This window comes from Tetranychus urticae, chromosome 3 (assembly GCF_039701765.1).
Source record: "Tetranychus urticae isolate SD_2017Ah chromosome 3, NJAU_TeUrti_SD_1.0, whole genome shotgun sequence".
In the NCBI taxonomy this organism is placed as follows: domain Eukaryota; kingdom Metazoa; phylum Arthropoda; class Arachnida; order Trombidiformes; family Tetranychidae; genus Tetranychus; species Tetranychus urticae.
In genome coordinates, this window is record NC_142960.1 from 15,682,350 (window position 1) to 15,709,204 (window position 26,855).

At 32.9% G+C, this 26,855-nt stretch overlaps 2 protein-coding genes and 1 long non-coding RNA gene across 4 annotated transcripts; 1 reads left to right on the plus strand and 2 right to left on the minus strand.

The window, feature by feature from the left end:
* The first annotated feature begins 1,932 nt into the window (after window positions 1-1,932).
* LOC112539043 (uncharacterized) lies at window positions 1,933-2,475 on the plus strand. Its single transcript, XR_003082604.2, has 3 exons — window positions 1,933-2,035; window positions 2,110-2,199; window positions 2,362-2,475. It is a non-coding gene; the product is annotated as an uncharacterized LOC112539043 (long non-coding RNA).
* Window positions 2,476-4,014: 1,539 nt separating this feature from the next.
* LOC149093467 (uncharacterized) lies at window positions 4,015-6,780 on the minus strand. 2 transcript variants are annotated; one of them, XM_089268844.1, is made up of 5 exons: window positions 5,574-6,780; window positions 5,240-5,427; window positions 4,957-5,172; window positions 4,847-4,894; window positions 4,015-4,778 (listed from the first exon to the last, which is right to left on the minus strand). In XM_089268844.1, exons 1-4 carry the CDS (start codon window positions 6,399-6,401, stop codon window positions 4,882-4,884), a joined length of 1,245 nt encoding a protein of 414 aa, XP_089124970.1. In that variant the 5' UTR covers window positions 6,402-6,780; the 3' UTR covers window positions 4,015-4,778; window positions 4,847-4,881. The 2 variants fall into 2 exon arrangements, with proteins under 2 accessions (XP_089124970.1, XP_089124969.1); XM_089268843.1 differs by having other exon boundaries at window positions 4,015-4,894; window positions 5,574-6,778.
* Window positions 6,781-16,999: 10,219 nt separating this feature from the next.
* LOC107364327 (uncharacterized) lies at window positions 17,000-19,142 on the minus strand. Its single transcript, XM_015931665.3, has 4 exons — window positions 17,995-19,142; window positions 17,650-17,837; window positions 17,367-17,582; window positions 17,000-17,306 (listed from the first exon to the last, which is right to left on the minus strand). The coding sequence occupies exons 1-4, from the start codon at window positions 18,820-18,822 to the stop codon at window positions 17,294-17,296; spliced, it is 1,245 nt and encodes a 414-aa protein (XP_015787151.2). The 5' UTR covers window positions 18,823-19,142; the 3' UTR covers window positions 17,000-17,293.
* Window positions 19,143-26,855: the final 7,713 nt, after the last annotated feature.

The following is a 26,855-nucleotide window of genomic DNA, read 5'->3' on the forward strand; positions in this document are numbered from 1 at the left end:
AAACTTTTTGGTCTTTGAAAGGTGTTTACATCTCGAATCAAAAATCAAATGACCATGATGCATTAATATTTTAATCATAATCTCGAGTTATTTCAACAAGTGGACTCATGGCCATGGCTGATCCCAAATTATTTTTACTGACAATTGTGAGTATAGTATACATTGAATCATCTTTGAATATCTGTATGAATCATTGGAAAGACTAATCTTCTTTCTTCGATTGATTTTGTATTCAGAATGTCGACTGGTGAAGCTCATAAAATTGATGCATCTTTAATATTATAATAGTTTCATCTATTTTTAAATAAAACCTACGAGTTAATTTTTCTTAAACTCATTTCTAATTTTGATTTGATAGTCTAACAAGATGCCTCATTGCCTCACAATCTGAAGCCAAGGCATCAAAAATGTTTCATATATTATAATAATACACTAATTGTATTTGTTGTACATGTACTTCAATTAACGGAAACGATTCTAACTGCTGATAAGAATCACTTGTTGTTTGACCTTTTATTATTACTGATTCAATGAAATTTTTGTTCACATTTTGCCTTTCATCGATATTCAATAGTTAAATCAAATAGTTGATCAATAATTTTCCATCATTGAACTCACAAGTTGTCAGTGCAAGTAAACAAAAGTAAAGTAAAATTGAAATCAACTTGGGAATTTTCTGGTTTAATAAGATATCGAAATGTATTAATAGTTTGTTCAATTGATTTACTTTACATCTCAACATTTATTTATATCATTTTAATGTTGCATACGTCGCATCAAGATTTCAATAAAATGAACTCAATTTCTTCGTCCAGTGCATTTAGTCCATCAGAAAATAGTCGAATTAAATTATTGATAAAAGTGTTGGCATATTTTATTGGTTATCCCACGAAAGACGAGCCGATATCCTCAACCATTAAGCATCTTGAATACTTTGAAAGACTGACAATATTTTTTCGTGTTTTACGCTTTGGCTTTAGACAAACCAAACCAGTGGAAACATTAAATTTCCCAGTTAAAACTTCATCAACCCTTGATTACAACAATATTTTAATGAGAATTTGTTATTCTCTAAACCTTGTTCGTCTATTTATCATAACATATACCAACAATGAGACTCTTCAGATTCATTTGGGCGACATTGTTTACCGATCTAAGGATAGATTCCAGTTGAATATCTTACTGACCAGTTCAATGCTGATACTTGCAGTTGCCCGTGAATGGGCTTTGGCTCTTGAAAGTAAAGGTAAAATGTCAAGCTTAAATTATTACGATTACATTCGCATCAATGGATTCAAAGCCGACTATTTAAACATGACTCAACATCAGACAAATGCTTTTCGTACTACTGTTCACATAACAGCGATTTTTTTCAGTCGAGTCGTCGTTTCAACTGGACCTTTCGTCTGTATTGCCTATTATAGCGTTTGCTTTACCAATCCATATTATTACAAATATTACTATCTAACAATAACTTGCTCCATTTGGAGTGTAATCATTTGTTACTCTTTTATAACTCTTTTAGCTCAAATATTTGGGTTCGCAGGTTATCTGTTTATTATGACAATGATTTACCTTCATCAACTTGAGTCCCTCATTGAAGTTTCCCAGTTTGTCCGTTATTCAGGTCAAGATCAACATATACAGCAATTTATCCGGAAAACGATAATCTGTTTGAACAACTCGGAAACAAACTCAAATAAAATGAAGTATTTCATCTTTTATGCTTTCACTGTTTGTGCTTTTTTTGGTGATTTGTTTACCTTTTATGGGTTGATCATAAACTTTTACAGCGAAATGTTGGCGACCCTTTATGCCACAATGGGTACACTTATATTCATGTTACTAGGAATGGTTTGTTTTGTGGCGAATGGCTTCATTAATAAAGTAATGTTTCCTCTCATCAAGAGTCTTTTTTATGTTTAATTGCTAATTACATTCTATTTTTTAATTTAATCTTTAGATTGAAAAAGTATATGCAAATTGTCATGGAATCTGTAAATCAAATAAACTCTCCATTGCTACGTATTTAAAGGTAAAAAATCAATACTTTGACCAGATTTTTGCTCCGATTTTCATATTTCTGTATTTTGATTGATTGTTCAACAGATCTTTGAATTTATGGATCGCTCAGTTGTACCCATCAATGGAGTTAAAATTGGTGACGTTACTGTTATTCAAAAGACTTTTTTCGTTAAGGTAATTGTATATCAAAATTTAACATTTGGTCAGATGTCGTACTTTTATGCTTTGGTATTGCTAGTTCATGGATTTTTGCTTTTATTTGCGCCAAATTATGAATCACCATTAATTTGATTTCTGTTAACAAATTTCATTTTCTCCCTTTTCTCAACTGTTTAGTTCATCATGGAAATCGCATCTTCTCTAATGCTTATAACTATCAATCTAAGACAATATTTCGAGTAATAACTTCAATACTTTACCCAAATACTCGATGCTTCATCAAAAAGTAACACTATTCAAGCTTTCATTGCGATGAAATCTTTATTTCAATTTCTCGTTGACTGAATCCATAGCAGAAGAGCGTTGAAAATTCGTCAAAAAAAATAAAAACAGAAACAATATAACATTGACAAAGAGTCTTTAATTTACTTGAACTTTACTCTTTGGTTTAACCGTTGAATAACATTGAATGAATGAGCGCGTCAATAGCGTCATCTAGTGATACTATACAACAAAGACAACACATAATGGGACACATGAGTGCCGAACAGGATATTCAACTTGAATGCATTGAATACGCTACATTACTCTTTGGTGTATACTTTCAGTAACATTAAAGCCTCAAACATTTATTTCAATGAGTATAACAAGAGATAGCACACAATGTTGACTATCTTTTTGAGATGCAGTAATTATGCAAGAATAGGGAAAAGGAGCGGAACGCGATGGCGCCACTAACAACCCTTTTAATTTTTCTTAAATTTTTTTGAACTTTTTTTTCATCAAATTTGTTTACATTTATGTTTGTGTAAATTTTTCGTTTCTTTCATCATCTCTTTCCCGCTGCTATTACTCTTTGATTTATCTCCTTTCACCGAATTCTACTGGTTCTTGAAAGAGTTTCTACTGATATTGCTGTTGTATCAATTGTCGTCTGATGTCTTTGCACTGTTTTTCTATGTTTCGATACGGACAGCATGTTGCTGCTGCGGCAAAGGTGATGTTAACTTAGGCCAAAACTGAAAAAGTTTAACCTAACAATTCTCATTTCTTCTTCCCTTTAGGATACACCATAGGTTGACTACGATGTTTTTAAGAGAAATAAATTTGATGAAATGCACTTTCATTCACGTTCCAACGCCGGTTTCAGGAAACTTATAGAAGATACTAGTTAGAAAAGTGATTTTGTGAAATCCTTCAAAGAATACTTCAGCGCTGATCTACCCTTCTACTTTGTTAAAAAACGGGTTTATGCGCAAAGAGCTTTGGCTGTGTTTCTTGTGGCGATCGATTTTTGTGAGGAATTTACCACGGAAGATGTTTCAGTCCACAATTCGGGCGAAGTGTCTTCAATTGTTTTAACACATCAATTTATTATGCAGAGAATAAGCAGCGAACGTTGGCTGTGAAAGAGAAGAATAAATTGAAAAGCTTGAAATCCTTTCGATCATGTCACAAGAGACAACTGCATTTCGTCAAAAAAGAGAAATTGCTAAATCCGAACCATGTTCTCTTTAAAATAGTGGATGCTATCTGCCACCCAGAAAATATTTTCAACGGAAATTATTCTGGACAAATATTTGGTTATATGAAAGAAAATCTTCATATTTCAAAGTGTTATAATCAACTTCTAAAAGAACAAGGATTAGAGCTCAAAAAATTTGAAAAACAATACGAAGAAATAGCAGTTGTTGGGACAATCAAAAATTTCATTTGAATAATCAATTCTTCGTACATTTCTAAAACTATAATACTTTAATAACGAAATTGTATTTGGATTGTGAGATTGAAGTTTAAAATTCAAATCGATAAGTTGATCAGCACATTAAATAAAGTAAAAATAAATGAATCTCTTTGCTTCTAATCAGATTTGAGTTCTGCACGATTCTTGTACGAGTATAAACAAATTTTCTGGTCACAAATCATACAAATCCGTTTGTATTTATTTTCATCATTATAACTACAAGCTGAGCCACGATCATGACTGATCGTAAATTTCTTTTCCCTGAATACAATAAATCCAATCCACATCTAAAGACTAAAATTATTGATGAAAATCCATGGTCAATGAGAAAAAATAAAATAAAATTTGGGGCAACGGTTGAGGCAACATATTTTTTACCTAACTCTTTACTCGAAAAATGATTTTACTTATCCTTCTTTAACAATAAACCAGCAATCAACCTAAACCAAAAAAATTTTTCCCCCAAAGTCAATGCTAAAAGATACGGATTCTGCATTTTTTCCCCTACCCTGTTTAAACGCTAATTTCTCAGGTACCTGAATTCCGATGAAGTTCAGACTATTTTTCGTGGATGTAGTTTAATCATGGTTTTCAGGCTGTGAAAAAATTTTCTTTAGAATCCTTTTAGTTTGGCCACAATCTTTACGCAAAAATTTCATGTTTTGACTTTATATATGGTATAGATTAATATAACGATTGTCATTGTAGTATTTTTAACTCGAAGGTGAATACTTTGCTTGTAAACCTGAGGCGTCCATGGTTTTTCCACTTTTGAAAATCATTTGAGCCTTAAAAACACTCTTTAGGCCAGAAAAGTCGGATAGTACAGTATGTTAGTCCTGGATTTCAGCTGTAAGTGTATTCAATTTTGTAAATAGGTTACTGAAAGAAGAAGTTTGAAAACCGGAAAAATCATACCAATCCCTGAGATAATTGGCAAGAACGAGCTTTGATCACGATTGAATGCTAGAATGTATGAAAAAATTAGCATTAATTACAACTTGCACATGAAACTTGTGAATACAAACCTTTCAAGCTCAATAAATCTAACAACTCGATTTCTGATCACATAACAGCCATCAGGTCCGTAGTCATCAAAGTCTATCTCCACTCCCCTTCTTAGCGTCCGAATTTCTTCAATTGTAGCCATCAGCTGGTAAAAATACTCTAAGGCTTCACATGTTGGTTGAATACTTGAAACCAAATATCGTTTCAATAAATAAATGTAAATGTACTGTTCCGATCTGATGGAGAAATGAAAAGGTTGAAAATTAAATGAAGTCACAAATGATAACCAACAAAAAGACTAACTTTATTTGATTTCTGAACTTCAATTTGTGCAAATCAGCGTTAAAGATGATAATCAAAAAAAGCAATGAACAAACATTGATGTCACTTCTAAAACGATCTGGAAAACTATCTATAAGACGAACAGCTTTTTTATACGAATCTGGACTTCTCATGAAAATTGTTTTCTTTGAGCATATTTTATGGCCAAACTGAACAAAAAGAAAGGAAAAAAACCATTACAATATTGTTTCTGTTCACCATTTTGAATGGTTTCATTTCAATATTGAAAATGAAATGGGAATTGAGTGATCAATGCTTTTTGTGTAAAGTAAAATTATTAAAACTTTCAACTTACATACCAACCGTTGATTGAGGTATTATAAGTAGTTACTTCTTTCAATGAATTGAGATCAAAGAACGCGTTTTTCAACAATATAATTTTATCATTTAAATGTAACTTCCTGAATGCTCGAGACTTTTCACAAGAAAGTACAAGATCAACTGGACGTGGGTCAGCGCAAAAGTCAGCTCTGTGTTGATTCAAAATATCCTCACTAGTTCCTTTAAGAACTACAATTCTTTGTACAGAATAAACGGCTTCTTGGATAGCGAATGACTCAAATCCATCCAACATAGTTTGTGTTGATAAAAATTCTGACTTTATATTCATTGGTGAAAATTCAACAGCCAATATCTTCTTCCCTGCATCAGAGTTCCAAATGTTTCTCCAATCCTTTGTTTGATTCTTTGAAGAATCTTTATTTCTAATTCCTGTCACTTGGTTTTCCAATAAATTTAAATGCTGTGATGTTGATGTTGTCACGACAGTATCGTTGAATCTATTTGAGTGGGAATGTGTATCAGTTGAGATGAACATTGACGAAGAGTTGCATGGAGGTGGATCCAAAGTTGAGTTGTAATATGAGTCGATTGCTTGGGTAAGTAGCTTGATTTGGCCATTCTCGAGTAACCTTTCTTTTTTGTGAGAAAAATCTTCCAGTCCATTCGATTGTTGGTGCACAGGTGTTTGAGGTGAATCCGAGGTGAACATGGATTCAATAGTGGCTAGTGAAAGAGCTGGAAAATGTGCTGATGTTTCCACGTCAATTGATTTTTCACCTGAACACAAGGCGTCATTTTGCATCGCAGTGTTAACAAGTTGGAGATCTCTGTAAAAGTTCATCGTTGAACAGAAAAGTGATGTTAAATTCAGAGGGAAAACATTGGTTACATTCAACAAAAAAACAACACTGAGCTGGAAACTTTTACGATTAAATGAGATAATTTCTAGTTTAAAAATTAGATTAAAAAGTGTCTAATTGGAAGAAATAAATAGGAATCATGTTGAAAAAATTACAGATAAAACCTAACTATTGTGATTGAGATGAATAATTACTTGGATCACAATGGATAAATGATAACCCAATGCTCTTAAAAACAAAACAGACAAAAGCTACATTCTTATCTTTAATAAACCAGAAAAATATCATTTTATTGTCAATCACATTAGATAATGGTAATGAACATTTCACTCGACTGTGGACATGAGGTCCTCATGCTAGTTTTTGTTTCAAACTGTGAGGGTGGAATAGAGGTTGCTCATGATTACATAATGATCTAGAATATTCTAACACAAACCGTTACGAGATTACAATTAAAAATTATCATTTGGCAGAAATAAACTTCAAATTTCTCCCATTTATGCGACAATTTATGCGACTGTTAATGATTGACAACAATACAAGATATGTTGTCCATAAAGGATGACTATTCTGGTATCAGATTCAAGCTTATCATTTCTTGTTTATGAATTTCTGTCAATATCGCGACTGATCAATGATGATGACTTTACGTTGATCTAGATTCATTGGAAGCATCAGCGAGTTATGCTCATAACCTGTGTGGATAAATGGGACTTTTTGTTAATATTAAACCACCTCAAACCATTTCGATAAAACTATCGAATGGTTAATGACGAGTTCGCATCAAAACGAGAATCTTGAATATCGAAGCTGAACAGGCAATAGAATAGATCACTCGCATTTCTGTCAATCTTTTTGATTTTCCACCTGATGAGCCAATGCTAACAGAATCCTACTCGACACAGAATTTCGTTCAACTTTAAAAAATTAGCAAAATAATTTAAATCATAACCAAACTATCAATGCTACCGAATGAAAAATTATAACAATATTAGATTGTGTATTAATATTGTGAATATAAATGAAGTGTTGATTTAATGGTTTTTCACAAAAAAATTAATTTAACGGTAGACTTAAACTTTACTTTCGATGAGCCCTTCCAGCGAGTTCTACCGATCGTAAAACGAATGGTTAAACATGAAACTAGTGATGCACGGAAATGAACCCTTTTACACAAATTCAAGTTAGTGATATGATAATTAAGATCGGTTATCTTTTCACCACAATATCTTCACGAGCAACAAGAAATGATTAACAAATCTTTTTAGATCCACCAATATTTATTTTAAGCTTATCAATCATTGGTTGAATTACATTGAAAAGATCAATCTTCAAATACTTGAGTATTATAACATGAAACTTGAGTAAAGACGCAATTCGACTGACACATATCCAAACGAACCAAGATCCAATGGACAGTCGGACAATCCAGGATTGAAAAATCAAATCAAGACAAGATCAAATTTAACATTTTTAATTGATGATTGGAGATTAACTGGATGATTAATGGAGAGCAAAAAAGGACAATGATGATGGATGAGATGACGAGTAAAAACAAGATGAACAGGAATGAAACGGGCAAAACAAAGATACAGATGAGACAAAAATCGTAACCAGAATGATCACAACGAAAGTCAAGATTTACTGGTTAAACTGGTTAGCACGAATAACTGGTATCAAGACATCTCGCCTGCGACGTTCTCTCATGATGATGGTATCTCCACCTTTCTTGCCGCCTTTGCCACCGTCTTCCTTCCAGATAATGTCACCCGAAATAAATGTAAATCAAATAAACTCTCCATTGCTACGTATTTAAAGGTAAAAAATCAATACTTTGACCAGATTTTTGCTCCGATTTTCATATTTCTGTATTTTGATTGATTCTTAAACAGATCTTTGAATTTATGGATCGCTCAGTTGTACCCATCAATGGTGTTAAAATTGGTGATGTTACTGTTATTCAAAAGACTTTTTTCGTTAAGGTAATTGTATATCAAAATTTAACATTTGGTCAGATGTCGTACTTTTATGCTTTGCTATTGATAGTTCATGGATTTTTGCTTTTATTTGCGAAATGCACCAAATTTTGGATCACCATTAATTTGATTTCTGTTAACAAATTTCATTTTCTCCCTTTTCTTAACTGTTTAGTTCATCATGGTCGATGCTTCATCAAAAAGTAACATTATTCAAGCTTTCATTGCAATGAAATCTTTATTTTAATTTCTCGTTGACTGAATCCATAGCAGAAAACCGTTGAAAATTCGTCAAAAAAAATAAAAACAGAAACAATATGACACTGGACAAGAGTCCTTAATTTAAAAAAACTTTGCTCTTTCGTTTAACCGTTGAATAACGTAAGCCATAAATGTCCACAGATCCGATGTTGGGATTATAAAGATAGAGAATCGGATCTCAACATAGCTAGACGCAAGCTGTTAAGCAGTTAACATGAAATTTGATGGCGATTGAAATAATATCTTTCGCAAGTATGATCACGCTTAAGCATCACAAATAAAGACAAAATTATCCGATTATTTTTTTGATAATATCCTTGGATTTCTTTTGGTTGATCGCAGCTTACTGGTAGTTTTTTTATGGGCTTTTCTTGACCTTTTAGTGCAGCATTCAATTTATTTATTTTTCTCTTGAGGTGAGATGATGATGATGAAGGTGGTGATGGCATGCCCAGAAAAATATTGTCACCGAGCCGGATTCCATGTGTAGAATTATAATGGTTAGGGTGGGTCTGACGACCGATTAAAGAATTGAAAAGAGACTAATAGAAATTTTCTTGATGAAAACTCGTTGATTCTTTATTAAAATTCTACTGATCTTGTGGAAATACTGTTAAGTATAAAGAATAAAGAATACATAGATTTAAAGTTAACACCAAGCAAAGGTTCAAAGAGGTATTTTTACTTAAAACTAGATGATCAAAACAGAAATTACTAAACTTAAACTTCTTGATCCAAAAACTGAACTTAAGGATAATGATCAAATTTTACCAATTCTTTATATAGTCCCGTTTGGGAGAGCAGAGTACGTGACCTTAAGTCACCAGATGGCCGTTTGACCTTCTTTCCTTCTCGATAGTTAACTTTATCAATTTAAGATCTGGGAAAGTTGGGTCTGACGGACCCTTAAACCTATTTTCAGGCTTTAGTTATTATGTAAATACCTTATTAATGAGTCAATTCTTACTAATTTACGAGTTAGTTTAGCAATTTCTTAGAAACATTAAGCTTCTCATGTAATTCTTTTAGTAGCAAAATAAGTTTGATTCAACCTTATTCATATCTCTTTACTTGAATAATTTGCTTCTTAGAATTCTTAAACTTTACATACAATAGATCGTACTTTAATTCTTATTTTATTTATTCTAAGAAATCCCGGGCCTGACGCACCTTTTATTCCTAATTCTTTAGGCTGAACATAAATTTAGTAATCAAAAGTCCAGGGTCTGACATTCATCCCCTTTACGAAAAGTCCAAAATCCCTTTTGGACGCGTCTCAATTCATTTCCTTACACAATCATTAACTTTAAATAATTATTCGATCAATTTAAAAGCAATTAGAATCATTTCAGACCAAAAATCATTAAATCTTAATTCGCAATTGGCGCTTTTGAACTCAAATTCTATGTAGATTCACTAGTTAACAGATGGCGCCACTGTATTAGTTTCCTTTTTCCGTATCTTTCATATTTGTTTACTTTATTTCCCGCTCTGTCAGTTGTAAGTTCATCATTCATCAATTACTTTTTATTAGTTATTTCTAATTCAGTTTACACTATACTATCCTTTTTCGATTACAATGCTCTCTATCAAAAATAATGGTGACCACACGTATTCATGCATGCCGTTCTCCCATCTTAATATTGTTGAAGAACGAGGGATCTATGAAGCAAACCCAGAAACCGGTGAAATGCAACGTGTTGCGTTGGGCCAATTTATCACAACACATAGCTCGATGCCACCCAAAAGAATTGAAAAATGGTCAAGAATTGCCTCCAGCAGAATATAAACGATGGGAAAAGGCTACTAAAAACTGAACTTAATTAAAAATAAAAAAAAACTTTTTATACCAATAAAGCATTTGAATTGAATACACTTTTTGTTATTTCTACAATTTCATCTCGGTCTGACAAATTTCAGCTGTTGATCCCAGTCTTGATCCCGGATTGGATCCAAGTTTGGATCCGATGATCGAAAGTTTTTGTTGTTCGATAATCGGTTGAATTTAATTCAAATTTTCTTGATTTTAACCAAATAAACAATACTATCATTATTATTTTTATTTACTAAATTAATTTCAAGCCTGGCAATGCATAAAAAGAAGGTCTGACGACATACGTCAAAATTGACTTAATTTATGGTTTTAAAATACAAAATTAAATACTTAAATGGTTTCTAGTCATGTTTTAAGATTCTAAAGGGTAAATTGGGAAAGAAGGTGATTTAAAATGATTTTTAAACATAATTTCATTCCGGAATATCGTTCTAAATTCCCTAAATTAACTTAATTAAAATTTGGTCTGAAGGATCCAGTCTAGCGATATGAGTCCGGATTCGGATCCGATGTTCGATGTTTGCATGCATTCGATAATCGAACGACAAAATTTCATTTTTTCCACTGTTTTAAATTAATCATTTAAATGATGCACTACAACATAGTTATTATCTAACATCAAAAAGTACTGATTTAGTATAAATTTCTGACAATTAATCAGTGTCAGACCGTATCTTTTGACAGTTTTGGATTGTAAATTGTCATTAAATAGTTTTAATTGTAATGTTTATGATTCAAATTAACTGTTTAGGCTTAAATTGATATGCAATTGGGCTTTTAACCAATTTAAATCATAGTCAGACCGAGTTTTTTTAAAAAGTACCAATTCTGATCCTGATCTCGATATTTATCCGGATACAAGTCCGATGTTCGATTTTTACATGCAACCGATTATCGAACAAGTTGAATTTATTTCTTTCTAAAATTTTCATGTTCGATATTTAATATCAAAAGAGTATTGTTCTAACTGAATAGCCCATCGAAGTAAGCGGTCAGGTAATTTCTTTTTAGTTTTAATCAACAGAGGGCGCGATGGTCCGTATAGTGATATAATAGTAAATGTAAGCCTGATATAAAGCGATGTAATTTAGCTAAGGTAAAGACAATGGCTAAACATTCTTTTTCAGTTGTAGAGTATCTTAATTCTGCATCCTTTCATAATCTACTAATATACCAGACTGGCCTTTCTTCTTTATCTGTTTTGTGAACTAAAACACCTTCAAAACTAATCCCAGAAGCATCACAATGTACCTCAATTGGTATTGTTGGATCAAAATGTACTAAGACTGAATCTGACAGCAATTTAGCTTTGGTTTCATGAAAAGCTTTCTCTTGCTCTTCACTCCAGATAAAAGGACATCTTTTCTAGTTAATTTAGTCAGTGGTGCAGCAATCTCAGAAAATTTTGGGATAAATTTTCGATAATAGCCAGCCATAACAATAAAGCTTCTAATACCGGTAACATCGCGAGGAGCTTCGAAATTTTTAACATCTCGTATCTTTTCTGGGTCAGTTTTTATTCCTGATTCATTTATTATGTGTCCGAGGAAAAGCATTTCTCTTACTGCCCATTTACATTTAGTAACTTTTATCGTCAGACCGGCTTCTCTCAATGCATTCAATACGTTTCTGCTTCTTTTTTTCAATTCATCAAAGGACGAAGCGAAAATAACTACATCTTCCAAATAAACTAAACACTGATTATACTTTAAACCAGCTAAGACTACATCCATAGTGCGCTGAAAAGTTGAAGGAGCGCCAGTCAGACCGAACGGCATACGAATAAATTCATATAAACCATCCTGGGTTATAAAAGCAGTCTTTTGACAATCATCTGGATGTACCATTAATTGCCAATATCCTGAATTTGAATCAAGAGCAGTAAAATAAGAACTTCCTCTTAGGGATGACAAAATGATATCAATATTTGGTAAGGGATAGACATCCTTTTTAGTAATTGCATTGACCTTTCGAAGGTCTACACACATACGTTTACTACCATCAGGTTTGGAAACTAATACAATGGGGCTAGCCCAAGGAGAGAGAGAGGGTCTGACGACTCCTTGCTCAATCATTTCTCCAATCTGTCTATTTATTTCTAGTCTTTCAGCCTCTGACCTTGGATAAGGATTACTTTTTATTGGTGGATGGTCACCCGTGTCAATCATATGAGGATAAAAGTGCATTGACCCAGGTTCTCTTTCTCAAAAGCTAGAGCTGGAAGAAACTCATTCAAAAGTTGTTTGACTTGTTTTTGTTGAGAAGGGTCAAGATGGTCTAACTTTAGAGTATCTAAATTTTCTTGCTTATCCATTTCTCTCAAGTCTGCATTTTCACTTTTTAACTCGTCAGACCTATTGTCTGCTTCACATTGGGAAAGGGAATTGTTATTATTTTGAATAGAAAGCGTATCAATGGATATTTGAAAAGATAAACACCTAAACATCTAAGGTTGCTTGGTGTTTCGACAATATTTAAATCTAATGGTATAAGACAATCATTAGTTTCGAATTGTTATCCTAAATTTAAGGAATACCTAGTACAATCAGAAAGAGTAGTAAAATCAAAATGGTTAGACTTATCCAATTGTTCCGTTGGCCCGGTCTGAGCTTGTACCTTCATAGTACGCAAGTCCAATATAACACCAGCAGCTTTGTTGAAATTATTTCCCAATAATAAGAGATGAGTGAAATCGTCTGCGACCACTAATAAATTAGTTCAAACAGCAGTTGGGATACCAGTAACTTGTATTAAACATCTTATCTTTCCCAAAATAGAAATATGGTGTCCGCTAGCTGAAGTGATATTAGGACCCTCATAATGGCGCATGTTGTTAGGCTTAGGAACGGAAGAAATTCGAATGATGGACACAGCTGATCCAGAATCAATGATGCACTTTAATTGTTTCTCATCAACCCAAGCAGTAGCAAATACATAGTTTTCATTTTCATCTGAGGTTTCACTTAATGTGGAAACTTTATTAACAGCTTGGTCTGACGTGGTTGGAGGTGCAGGAATAGCGTCAGGTGGGGAAGCACGAGGATCATGAGGGAGGTTAGGATTAGGACCTCGGGTAAAAGTATTCCCAGTTCGGGTTGAATTGGTGTCAGGCCTGACATTTCTTGAATAGTTTGGTGGGTGATACTGAACCAACTCTTCTTGTGTTGAACTAGAATGTTGGTCATTGGGAATAGGATTTCGAAACTGGTTATGAGTTGGATTATTATTATCATAACGTTGATTTTGATAACCGGTCTGACGGTTATTTGGATAACCGATTTGACGATTATTCTGGTAAATTTTTCAATTGTTTCAACTTCAGCGGCATAAAGCGCAGACTTTAGTTCATCTCTGACGCCTCGAAAAAGATGTCTCAAGATTTCAGCTGCTCCATAGAGGGATTCATCCTTAAACACAACTCTTTAACATCGATAATGTATCGTGTTACAGGCTCACTAGCATCTTGTTTTCTATTATTTAGTTGTTCAGCCAGAAAGTCTTTGTAAGATGATGGTAAGAATTTTTCTTTAAACAATTCAAGAAATGCGGACCAAGTAAATTTAGGATCACTAGCTTTCGATTCAATCTCCTGTTTAAACCAGGATAGTGCAGAATCTTCGAGGTAAAGACATATTCTTTGTATTTTATCTTCGTCAGACCAGAAGTAAAATTTCGCTAGACTTTCATATTTGTCAATAAATTTCAAAACTTTGGAAGAAATGCTTCCATCAAAATAGTCTAATTTAGGTCCTCTGAGCAAAGAAATTACAGGTTTAACAGTCTTTACCTCGGTTTCGGTCATTGTCAATGTACAGGGCATTTCAGCTAATTTTACCGTTGTAAATTGGCTATATCTTTGCTCCTGAGTGAACTTGAGGTGTGATATTTTGTGAATGAAAAAATGATGAATGGTGACGGTTTAAATCCGACGAAAACAAAAATGGTTTTATCGGGTACTTTACAGTACTGCAAAACATTAAAATAGTTTAATTAAATTATAGTTAATTAAAATGTTATTCGAACGAAAAATTGAATGCCAATGCTCATAATTAGTGTTCAAAATGTGTGCTTAAAAATGGCTGAAAAATGATGCAATGTAAATCTTGAGATATTACATGTAACATTCATACGTTAATTGTTTAAATTTAGAAAGAGAAATGGTCAAAATTATTCTCCTCTTTCTTTATTCTGTCTATTTCCCTGTCTTATTTCTTATTCTTAACAATGGTCAGAAGGGCAACACTAACTCTTGGTTTTAACTAAAGGATTATTGAGGGGAGTTGAATTTAAGACTCCAATGTGGTAACTTGAAAATGTCTGGAACTAGTGCTTGGACATAGTATTTATTTAATTATTAGTTTAACTAAATTTAGTTAATTCAATGGGAATAATGTCCGCTATATGATTATTATTAATAAATATTATGAAATGGCCTTAAAATGTTACAAGTCGACAGGATGAATCTGGGTGAGTTAACCCACGATCATCCATTCAATATTAATTAATATTGAAATTATTATTTCACCAATTCTTGTGGTGAAAATGAATGTAACTGGTACTTCGTCAATGGGACCTAGTACTCAGTTAATTATTAATTAACTAAATTTTAGTTAATTCAATGGAAAATATTGTCCAGTCAATATAATGAATATTGAAATTATTATTTACCAATTCGGTAATGAAAATGAATTTAAATGGTGCTTCTCGTCAATTGGACGAAGTAATTAATTCAACCTAATTTTGGTTAGTTCAATGGAAAATATTGTCCAACAAATTATTATTATTATTATTATTCTTATTTAATATTAAATAATTGGTCCACTGATCGTGGAAATGACCGGTGCCTCTGACCTAAAGTGGGGGGATGTAACATTCAAACGTTAAGTGTCTAAATTTAGAAAGAGAAATGGTCAAAATTATTCTCCTCTTTCTTTATTCTGTCTATTTCCCTGTCTTATTTCTTATTCTTAACAATGGTCAGAAGGGCAACACTAACTCTTGGTTTTAACTAAAGGATTATTGAGGGGAGTTGAATTTAAGACTCCAATGTGGTAACTTGAAAATGTCTGGAACTAGTGCTTGGACATAGTATTTATTTAATTATTAGTTTAACTAAATTTAGTTAATTCAATGGGAATAATGTCCGCTATATGATTATTATTAATAAATATTATGAAATGGCCTTAAAATGTTACATACAATACACATTGGTTTTTAATATTTTTAAATATGTATCAGCTTTCATCATGTTTTATGATGCACAAAGTTTCATAGAGTTAACTCGTGTTGGTGAAGTTAATGTAAATACTGAGTGTTCAAATTCAACTTGTGCGCAACAAATTCAAAGTTTGAATGAACAAATAGAAAGTTTACTTTCTCAGCAAAAAATTGAGCAAGGAAGAATAAAAATATTATCTGAAAAACTTGATTCAATATTTAAAAATAATCGAAATATTGTCCGTATCTAACTAATTTTCGAATTCAACACAACGAAGCAGCAAAGAAGAAAATCGTGCAAGACGCCATGCATCCAATACTACCAACTATAACCAGCAACTTTAGTCTTTAAGTTTTTATCGTCTTTGTTTCTCTTCACCTCAACATTTGTTTGATTGTTAATTATGGTAAGTTCTCTCCAAAGTTTCACATTGTGACAAATGATTAATTGGTGTGTGCCTCTTTTCTATTTGTTTCCTTTTAGATGGCTCGTACTTAACAAACTCGTCGTCGTGCTCCAACTGGTGGTTTACTTCTGTACTACCATTGGCCTTACGTGAGGATGTTAACTTTAGTAATATCGATGGGGAGCCTGCTGACGGTTTGGAAGCAACAGATGAGGAACAAGTCTTTGTTGATGCGGCTTGTCTAGTTGTGATTGGTGAAGAAGAAAGCTTATGATGATGAAGACGCTGATGAAATGGAACCAGAAAATGAGAGTGCGGAGGTTCCAATAGCAGAGTGGGATAAAGATGCTTCAGAGTAAGAATTACAGAAATTTGTTACGATGCCTGTAGCGAGCTACGACTTTAAGAGTATTGTTGGTTAGTAATATCGACTTGGACGGCCTCGGGTCGCTAAAAATATATTTTATTTTTGGCAGGATGTATCATATTTCAAAGAATTGAATCCAAGGAGATAAATCCAAAGTGAAAATAGGCTTTGCCGTTTCTTTCATCAGCTCTTTCTCGCTGCTATTACTCTTTGATTTATCTACTTCCGAATTCAACTGGTTAGAAAGAGTTTTCATTGATATTGCTGTTTTATCAATTCTTGTCTGTTGTATATACACTGTTGTTTGAATAATAAATTCTTCGTACATTTCTAAAGCTATAATACTTTAATAACGAAATCGTATTTGAATTGTGAGATTGAATTTTAACTTCAAATCGATAAGTTATCAGCGCATTAAATAAAGTTTTTTGCACTATCAAAAGGAATCTTTTTGCTTCTAATCAGATTTGAGTTCATTTTTGCACGAGTATAAACAAACTTTTTCGGTCGCAAATCAGACAAATCCGTTTTGTATTTATTATTATCATTATAACTATTAATTTAAAAATTGTCATTGTATCATTTATACTCGAAGTGAATACTTTGCTTGTAAACCTCAGGCATCCATGGTTCTTGCACTTTTGGAAATCATTTGAGCTATAAAAGCACACTCTTGAACCCAGAAAAGTCGGTTAATCCTGGATCTCAACTATAAGTGTATTAGATTTTGCAAATAAGTCACTGAAAGAAGTTGTTTGAAACCGGAAAAATCTTACCAATCCCTGAGATAATTGCGAAGACCGAGCTTTGATCAGGATTTAGTGCTAAAATGTATGAAAAACGGCATTAATAACAACTTGCACATGAAAATTGTGAATACAAACCTTTCAAGCTCAATTAATCTAACAACTCGATTTCTGATCACATAACAGCCATCAGGTCCGTAGTCATCATAGTCTAGCTCCATTCCTCTTCTTAGCGTCCGAATTTCTTCAATTGTAGCCATCAGCTGGTAAAAATACTCTAAGGCTTCACACGTTGGTTGAATACTTGAAACCAAATATCTTTTCAATAAATAAATGTAAATGCACTGTTCCGATCTGATGGAGAAATGAAAGGTTGAAAATTAAATGAAGTCACAAATGATAAATAAACAAAAAGACTAACTTTATCTGGTTTCTGAACTTCAATTTGTGCAAATCAGCGTTAAAGATGATAATCAAAAAAAGTAATGAACAAACATAGATGTCACTTCTAAAACGATTTGGAAAACTATCCATGAGACGAACAATCTTTTTTAACAAATCTGGACTTCTTTTGAGAATTTTTTTCCTTGAGCATATTTTATGGCCAAACTGAACAAAAAGAAAGGAAAAAAGAAAATCATTAAATATTGTTTCTGCTCACCATTTTGAATGGTTTCATTTCAATATTGAAAATGAAATGGGAATTGAGTGAACAATGCTTTTTGTGTAAAGTATTATAATAAAATCATTATAACTTTCAACTTACATACCAACCGTTGATTGAAGCATTATAAGTAGTTACTTTTTTCAATGCACGCAGATCAAAGAACGCGTTTTTCAACAATATAATTTTATCATTTAAATGTAACTTCCTGAATGCTCGAGACTTTTCACAAGAAAGTACAAGATCAACTGGACGTGGGTCAGCGCAAAAGTCAGCTCTGTGTTGATTCAAAATATCCTCACTAGTTCCTTTAAGAACTACAATTCTTTGTACAGAATAAACGGCTTCTTGGATAGCGAATGACTCAAATCCATCCAACATAGTTTGTGTTGATAAAAATTCTGACTTTATATTCATTGGTGAAAATTCAACAGCCAATATCTTCTTCCCTGCATCAGAGTTCCAAATGTTTCTCCAATCCTTTGTTTGATTCTTTGAAGAATCTTTATTTCTAATTCCTGTCACTTGGTTTTCCAATAAATTTAAATGCTGTGATGTTGATGTTGTCACGACAGTATCGTTGAATCTATTTGAGTGGGAATGTGTATCAGTTGAGATGAACATTGACGAAGAGTTGCATGGAGGTGGATCCAAAGTTGAGTTGTAATATGAGTCGATTGCTTGGGTAAGTAGCTTGATTTGGCCATTCTCGAGTAACCTTTCTTTTTTGTGAGAAAAATCTTCCAGTCCATTCGATTGTTGGTGCACAGGTGTTTGAGGTGAATCCGAGGTGAACATGGATTCAATAGTGGCTAGTGAAAGAGCTGGAAAATGTGCTGATGTTTCCACGTCAATTGATTTTTCACCTGAACACAAGGCGTCATTTTGCATCGCAGTGTTAACAAGTTGGAGATCTCTGTAAAAGTTCATCGTTGAACAGAAAAGTGATGTTAAATTCAGAGGGAAAACATTGGTTACATTCAACAAAAAAACAACACTGAGCTGGAAACTTTTACGATTAAATGAGATAATTTCTAGTTTAAAAATTAGATTAAAAAGTGTCTAATTGGAAGAAATAAATAGGAATCATGTTGAAAAAATTACAGATAAAACCTAACTATTGTGATTGAGATGAATAATTACTTGGATCACAATGGATAAATGATAACCCAATGCTCTTAAAAACAAAACAGACAAAAGCTACATTCTTATCTTTAATAAACCAGAAAAATATCATTTTATTGTCAATCACATTAGATAATGGTAATGAACATTTCACTCGACTGTGGACATGAGGTCCTCATGCTAGTTTTTGTTTCAAACTGTGAGGGTGGAATAGAGGTTGCTCATGATTACATAATGATCTAGAATATTCTAACACAAACCATTGCGAGATTACAATGAAAAATTATCATTTGTCAGAAATAAACTCAAACACTTCTCCCATTTATGCGACTGCTAATGATTGACAACAATACAAGATATGTTGTCCATAAAGGATGACTATTCTGGTATCAGATTCAAGCTTATCATTTCTTGTTTATGAATTTCTGTCAATATCGCGACTGATCAATGATGACTTTACGTTGATCAAGATTCAATGGAAGCATCAGCGAGTTATGCTCATAAACTGTGTGGATAAATGGGACCTTTTTTTAATATTAAACCACCTCAAACCATTTCGATAAAACTATCGAATGGTTCATGACGAGTTCGCATCAAAACGAGAATCTTGAATATCGAAGCGCAACAGGCAATAGAATAGATCACTCGCATTTCTGTCAATCTTTTTGATTTTCCACCTGATGAGCCAATGCTAACAGAATCCTACTCGACACAGAATTTCGTTCAACTTTAAAAAATTAGCAAAATAATTTAAATCATAACCAAACTATCAATGCTACCGAATGAAAAATTATAACAATATTAGATTGTGTATTAATATTGTGAATATAAATGAAGTGTTGATTTAATGGTTTTTCACAAAAAAATTAATTTAACGGTAGACTTAAACTTTACTTTCGATGAGCCCTTCCAGCGAGTTCTACCGATCGTAAAACGAATGGTTAAACATGAAACTAGTGATGCACGGAAATGAACCCTTTTACACAAATTCAAGTTAATGATATGATAATTAAGATCGGTTATCTTTTCACCACAATATCTTCACTGAGCAACAAGAAATGATTAACAAATCTTTTTAGATCCACCAATATTTATTTCAAGCTTATCAATCATTGGTTGAATTACATTGAAAAAATCAATCTTCAAATACTTGAGTATTATAACATGAAACTTGAGTAAAGACGCAATTTGACTGACACATATCCAAACGAACCAAGATCCAATGGACAGTCGGACAATCCAGGATTGAAAAATCAAATCAAGACAAGATCAAATTTAACATTTTTAATTGATGATTGGAAATTAACTGGATGGTTAATGGAGAGCAAAAAAGGACAATGATGATGGATGAGATGACGAGTAAAAACAAGATGAACAGGAATGAAACGGGCAAAACAAAGATACAGATGAGACAAAAATCGTAACCAGAATGATCACAACGAAAGTCGAGATTTACTGGTTAAACTGGTTAGCACGAATAACTGGTATCAAGACATCTCGCCTTCGACGTTCTCTCATGATGATGGTATCTCCACCTTTCTTGCCGCCTTTGCCACCGTCTTCCTTCCAGATAATGTCACCCGAATCGTTCATGATGATTGTATCTGAATCCTTATCACCACCAGCGGTAACGATAAAAACTTGAATGCAAAGCAAGATGGCTAAAAGGATAACCTTTGTGTTGATGAACATGATGAAGGATAGCAATTGAATGTAGAGGTAGAGACACGAGGATTAAATACAATCTTTACTGGATCAAGGCAACAACTCGAATGGCTTGTTGTTTCATATGGGAAGAGGATAAAACTGTTTGCTCGCTCACTTTAATTGTCACCCTTTAATCATTTAAAATTAAATGAACAGCTAAAGATTGGATAATTGCAAGAGTAATCACACTTGTACATGTTGGTACTCGGTTTTATTGATATAATCATCTTGTATCATCAGGCCTGAACAGTTGATGTACTTTAATGTAATCTTGTAGGCATGAAAATGTTAACTTGGAAAAAAGGTGTAAACAATAATGTACCGTTCAAGCTTGTAAACCTTTAATGGTTGATTTAAATGATGGATGAAGAAAATTAAATATTATTTTTAAATTTTATTCATCTTCATGGTTCAAGATTCAAATGATTAAAGGCCCTGATTGTTCAATTAGTTGAAGACGGTAAAAGACGCAAAACACTTGGATTGATGAAGATGCATGAAAATAAAATGACTGATCAACTCAATGAGCATCAATTTACTGTAATTAACAGATTGTGAAGAGAAAGTTTCATTTTCATTTTCAAACTAATAATTGACTTGAACTCAGTGAGACAAAACATTTGAAATTGATGAGACTCAGTTCAGCGTTAATTGAAGCCATTCATTCAACTGTCGATTAATAAATCATGAAATTTTATTCTAAACCATTTAATATTGAAATATTAATAGGTATGAAATATGGACAGTAAAGTCTTTTCTTGACTTCAGAAAAATCGAGTAATTTCATTTCTCAGTTTGTACATTTGATCGCTGGGAATAAGATTGATAAGAATAGTAAATCAATAATTCAATTTACAATTATTGTTTGTGCTTGGTGATGATGAATTGATTGGAAATGATTATGACCAGAGTTGATCTTTGATCAATCTTTTACAATCATTTTCTGATCCAATCTGATCGATCATTTAATGGTTTCCTAAGTAACTGCTGGACCGATTTTCATAATCACAGAAAATAAAAAAGCGAAATAAATGTGTTTTAATGAATTCGAATCAGTTATTCAGAATTGAATATTGTCAGTAATTAATGTTAAGATGATTTTGTTGAACAGAAGAGTTTTAACTTTAACATTTTGTTCGATTGGTTGTTTTTTTCATCTTGCTCATGTTGTCAACGAATTTCTAAAGTTTCCTGTGCGAACTGATATTATTTACGATTATCCAAAGAAACTGGTTGTTCCTGAAATCGACATTATCATGTACAATACTGATTTGTTGAATTTGACTGAGCTCTATCTCAAGCATCCGGAAAAGATTGCATATTTATGTAGATCTAGATTACGAATGTCAAACTTAACAATCATATCGAATGGAAAAATGAACGCCGATTGCGTGAAAATATTTAAATCTTATTTCGAAACCAGCTTAGATCTTGCAATGCTGCTGACCGTTGGGGATATTGAAAAGTTGGATGTTGACTCATTGATCTACAAAGCTAAAATAGACGATACGATTCAAAACGATTTATGTACATTTAAAAAGTACTTCTCTGCACCATTTACATACATTCGAGTCTCGTGTCGAGAAGATTCAAAGCCAATAGAGAAGCGATTGCTACCAGATACTGAGGCTTATGATCGCTTTTGTATTTTACACAATATTACTCATCAATTCGGCGTTCGTCTCACTCACCCAAACAGTAAAATTGATCCCACGATAAATAATTACGTTAGAATCGAGAGAAAAAAGGATGAAAATGTATTTACTTTTCTCCGTCAACGAGAGATAATCATTGAAAGGAGTGAATGGCCTTATCAAACTAATTGTCGTCATTATCAGAGAACAGAAACATACGCTCGATGTTTACGCGATAAAATATCTCAAGCAATGCCAGGAACTATCGGAATGCTAGATGTTGTTAAGGCTGGCGACTTTCCAGCTAATTGTAGATTCAATTTCAATATTTACTCAAATCATTCCTTGTTATCACAAATGCGAAGTGAATGTGCAAAACAAATTGAACAGCTTCAATGCATTGAGAAAACCTATCGAACTCAAGGCGAAACATTCAAAGAGAAAGGTTCTGGACTCGGCTTAATCTGTTTGGCGAATCAAATCGATTTCAATATCATTCTTAAAACGTATCCACAGTCAACATTTACCGAGCTTCTAATATACATTAGCAGTATACTTGGAATCTGGTTCGGGATCTCGATCTATGGTCAATTGATGGATGGCTTCATTCGTCCATCAATACCTCAACCCACAGTTAAAAAAGTTAACGTTTTACCAAACACACTTACGAAGAGGACAAACATTCAAGTTGGACCAAACCTGAAGACATCTGCAATAATTGAACAAAGTTATTTAAATGGCCAATGATGTTCATCAAACTCATTTTAGTAAATGTTGAAAGCTAATAGCGGCTTTAGTTTGTATACAATAAACTGATTTGAATGATATTATTTTACGGTTCACAATGTACAATGTAACGAGCGAAATAAACGTAACGTAATGTAACGAGTAAAACGAGCGAAATAAACTATTTAATTAAATATTTTCAAAGATCATTTCCGAAGACATTAGTAGGTTCAAATTGAGGAAAATTTTAGACACAATTTAATCAGTAGCGTTTGATTAATTGCCAAAGTTCATTTTGTAGCACTATTGACGTTGAGAAGCGTAGCTGAACTAATGGTTTCATCGCGTTGACAGGGTTTTACTTTGTAAGTGTAAATCGTAGTGTACTTCTCGTGGCATTGGTTCAATCTATCTTTTTTATTTCTAAGCTGTAAAATACTGCATTTTAGATGAACTAATAATAATATGAATATATAAATTTTTCCAAAATCATATTTTTCATTATGAGAGTTTTATGGTTAAAAACTGCAATAAATTGTTCAGTTGTCCCTCGATTTTCTTGCAAAAACTGGCTACAAAAAATCGGGTTGCTTCATAGTTTTGGAATGGATATAAAGGGTGTTAAGGTTTATTTAAGACAAAATTATCTGAAGATGAAGATGAATCGGTCAATTGTATTGTCTCGTGTATTTTGATTAACCTTTAATTTTGTGATTTCATCTTTATTTTGAGATTTTCTTCCGTATGTAGTTCGAACTAATATTATTTACGATTACCGCGAGAAAATCATTGTTCCTGAAAGCGACATTATCTTGTACATTATCGATTTATTGAATGTGACAACGTTTTACTCAAAAAGTGACACTCACATTTGAACATTTGATGCAAAAGTCAAACTCAACAATCAACTAGGATGATGTTAGTTGTATTTATATATAAATCTAACCGAGAAAATGACCATTTTGTTAGCAGACAGTTGACTGTTGGTGTTGTTGAAAATTTTTAGCATCGGATCTTTATCTTGAAATATACAGTTGTAAAGTTTCTATCATACTTCTAGTCGAAATTATTTATGCTCCATAAAGAGGTATTTTAACGCAAATAAAACTTATTTAAGAGTCTCATATCGAGAAGATTCAAAACCAATCGAGAGGAATTTGGTGCGAAATATTTTGGCTGACAATCGATAAGCAAAGGTCAACTTAATATTGAGTTTGCTATATGGCTATTAGGAAAATTTACAGACATAATAATAATTAACTCAATTTCTTGTCCAGTTGTTTAAACTCAATTAAACGGAAGGAAAAGAAAAAAAGCTTTCAAGCTCTCATAGTCTCCATGACCATATAACTAAAGGGTGTTGCGGATAAAAATTGGAAATTATCCCACTTTAAATTATGATAAAAATGAAGATAACAAAATTTAAAGAAGAGACAAAAGGAAAATATGTAAAAATTGCTTTTCGTCAGTGATTTTTCTTAATCTAAGAGCCTAAGCTAAGATAATTTCCAATTTTATCTGTAACACCCTTTAGGACAACAGTACAAAATAGAGTTAACTTACATAAGGGATTAACACAAAATTGAAAAATGAAAAATGAAAAACAAAAAGTATTGAAATACTTATTTCTTAACCCAATTACAAATGCTGAGAAAATTGAAATTAAACTTTAAATGATTTATAAATTTTTGGGCAACTCTACCCTTCAAGATAATATACATGTATGATATAATAGATATGATCATGAAGAAAGCAAGAAAAGACCGTGTGAAGTATTGTAAATATTTTTTATTCACGTTTACATGTTTAACATCAAACTAAATTCGGTAAATTACCTTCAATAAAGGCACCAACTAAGAGTCAAAAAGCACATTCACCAAATTACTACTGACGATTAATAAGAGTATAGTAATACTGAAAGGCAAGAGTTTAGCTATAAGAAACTTTAATTAAACATAGCGTTCGTCTCCATTTACCATTTTAACCAGACAAAAGTGTACAATAAAGGTTAAGTAACAGAAAAAGGGATTAATAAGAATTACAAAAAGAAAGATAAGGCATCTAAGTATTGCAATACTTGATTTGATTTAAAACTTTATCTTGGGTAAATCTACCCTTCAATCCGATGAATTGATCAAATAAGAGGTGTATGTGCTAAAATCTTCGATTACAATTCCTATCTAGTAACAATGCAACATGGAGAACTGTCGATCAATCATACATGTAGATTGCAGTATTTTTTATTATTCAGTCTGGATCTGGAATCAAATATTACTGTCATAATACAATAATACTGGGTGACAAATGGGGTATGACTTTTTTAAGTATATCATTATTTTTTTTAATTTTGGGTCAATCCATACATGTTGTACATCAAATTGTAGCTGAATAGTTGAAGCTAAGTATAAACATGTTCAAAATGGTTTCCTGATGAGTTTGAACAATATTCTAGTCGCCTAACAAATGATGAATAAACATTGTTCAGCATCTCATCGTCAACTTGAGCTAATTTGTTTTTGATTGCCTTTTCGAGGTCATTTAGGGTTTTCGGTGAATCTCTATAGACACCGTCTTTCAAAAAACCCCATAAGAAAAAATCACAAGGATTTAAATCCGGACTGTATGGAGGCCACTCAATGCCACCACCACAAAATTTTGGGTATCCCAAACCAATGACATTATTGCCAAACTTACGATGGAGTGTTTCAAAAACTTCCCTAGTTCGATGTGGTGTGGCGCCATCCTGCATAAACCAGCTATCTCTTGCAATTCTTGATCGTGTGCACCATGGGAAAAACACCCTATTAAGCAAATGGTTATAAGTTTCTCCCGTGACGTTTTCTCTGGTGAAATGGATGCAAATCTTGTTCCTTGTTATTGCAGCCCATGCTGTGAGGCGTTGTGGATGCGCTGATTTCGATTGCATGAAGACTGGAGGCTGTGTTCCCCAATACCGATAATTTTGTTTATTCACATATCCATCGAGATGGAAGTGTGCCTCGTCGCTGAATATTATTTTATCGACATCCAATTCTTCATTCTCTATCATGGAGTAAACTTTTTCACAAAATTCCTTGCGTTTTGCCATGGCAGCCTCAGTCAACTTTTGATGGATGGAAATTTTGTATGGGAACATTTTCAAAAATCTACGCATAATTAGGCGTAATGTCTCGCGATTTAAACCAAGTTTATCGGCTGCTTTGCGAATAGAATCATTTGGATTCTCTTCAAAATGTTTCTCCACAACATCCAACACTTCTGGGGTAGTAACTGTGTAACTTGGCCCAGGTTGAGAACTTCTTTGGTCGTCCATGCTACCAGTCGTTATGAACTTCTCAATGTACCTACAATAATGAAAAAAACAAATAATCAGTAACAGAATACATTACAAGAAGTTAGGACAGAAAACGAAAAAAATGGCAAAACACGAATTTTTCATTTTTGAAATTTCTTACCTTGCAAGTGTTGAGTCGGAAAAATTGAGATCTTTCCCGTATTTTGTCTTCATTTTGCGTACTGCTTCCGCTTTACTTTTGCCATTAACATAATAAAATTCGATTAAATCAATTTTTTGTTGAACGAAGGAATCTGCCATATTTGATGGAGCACACTGTATATGATGAAATTTTTTTGTGCAAACAACGCTTCAACTATTTCCGTTTCCGATAGTATATAGTTGAAGAGGTCACCACTTGTTTCTTAGCAACTAGCCTTGTACGCAAAAAAGTCATACCCCATTTGTCACCCAGTATGATAATAATATATTAATTG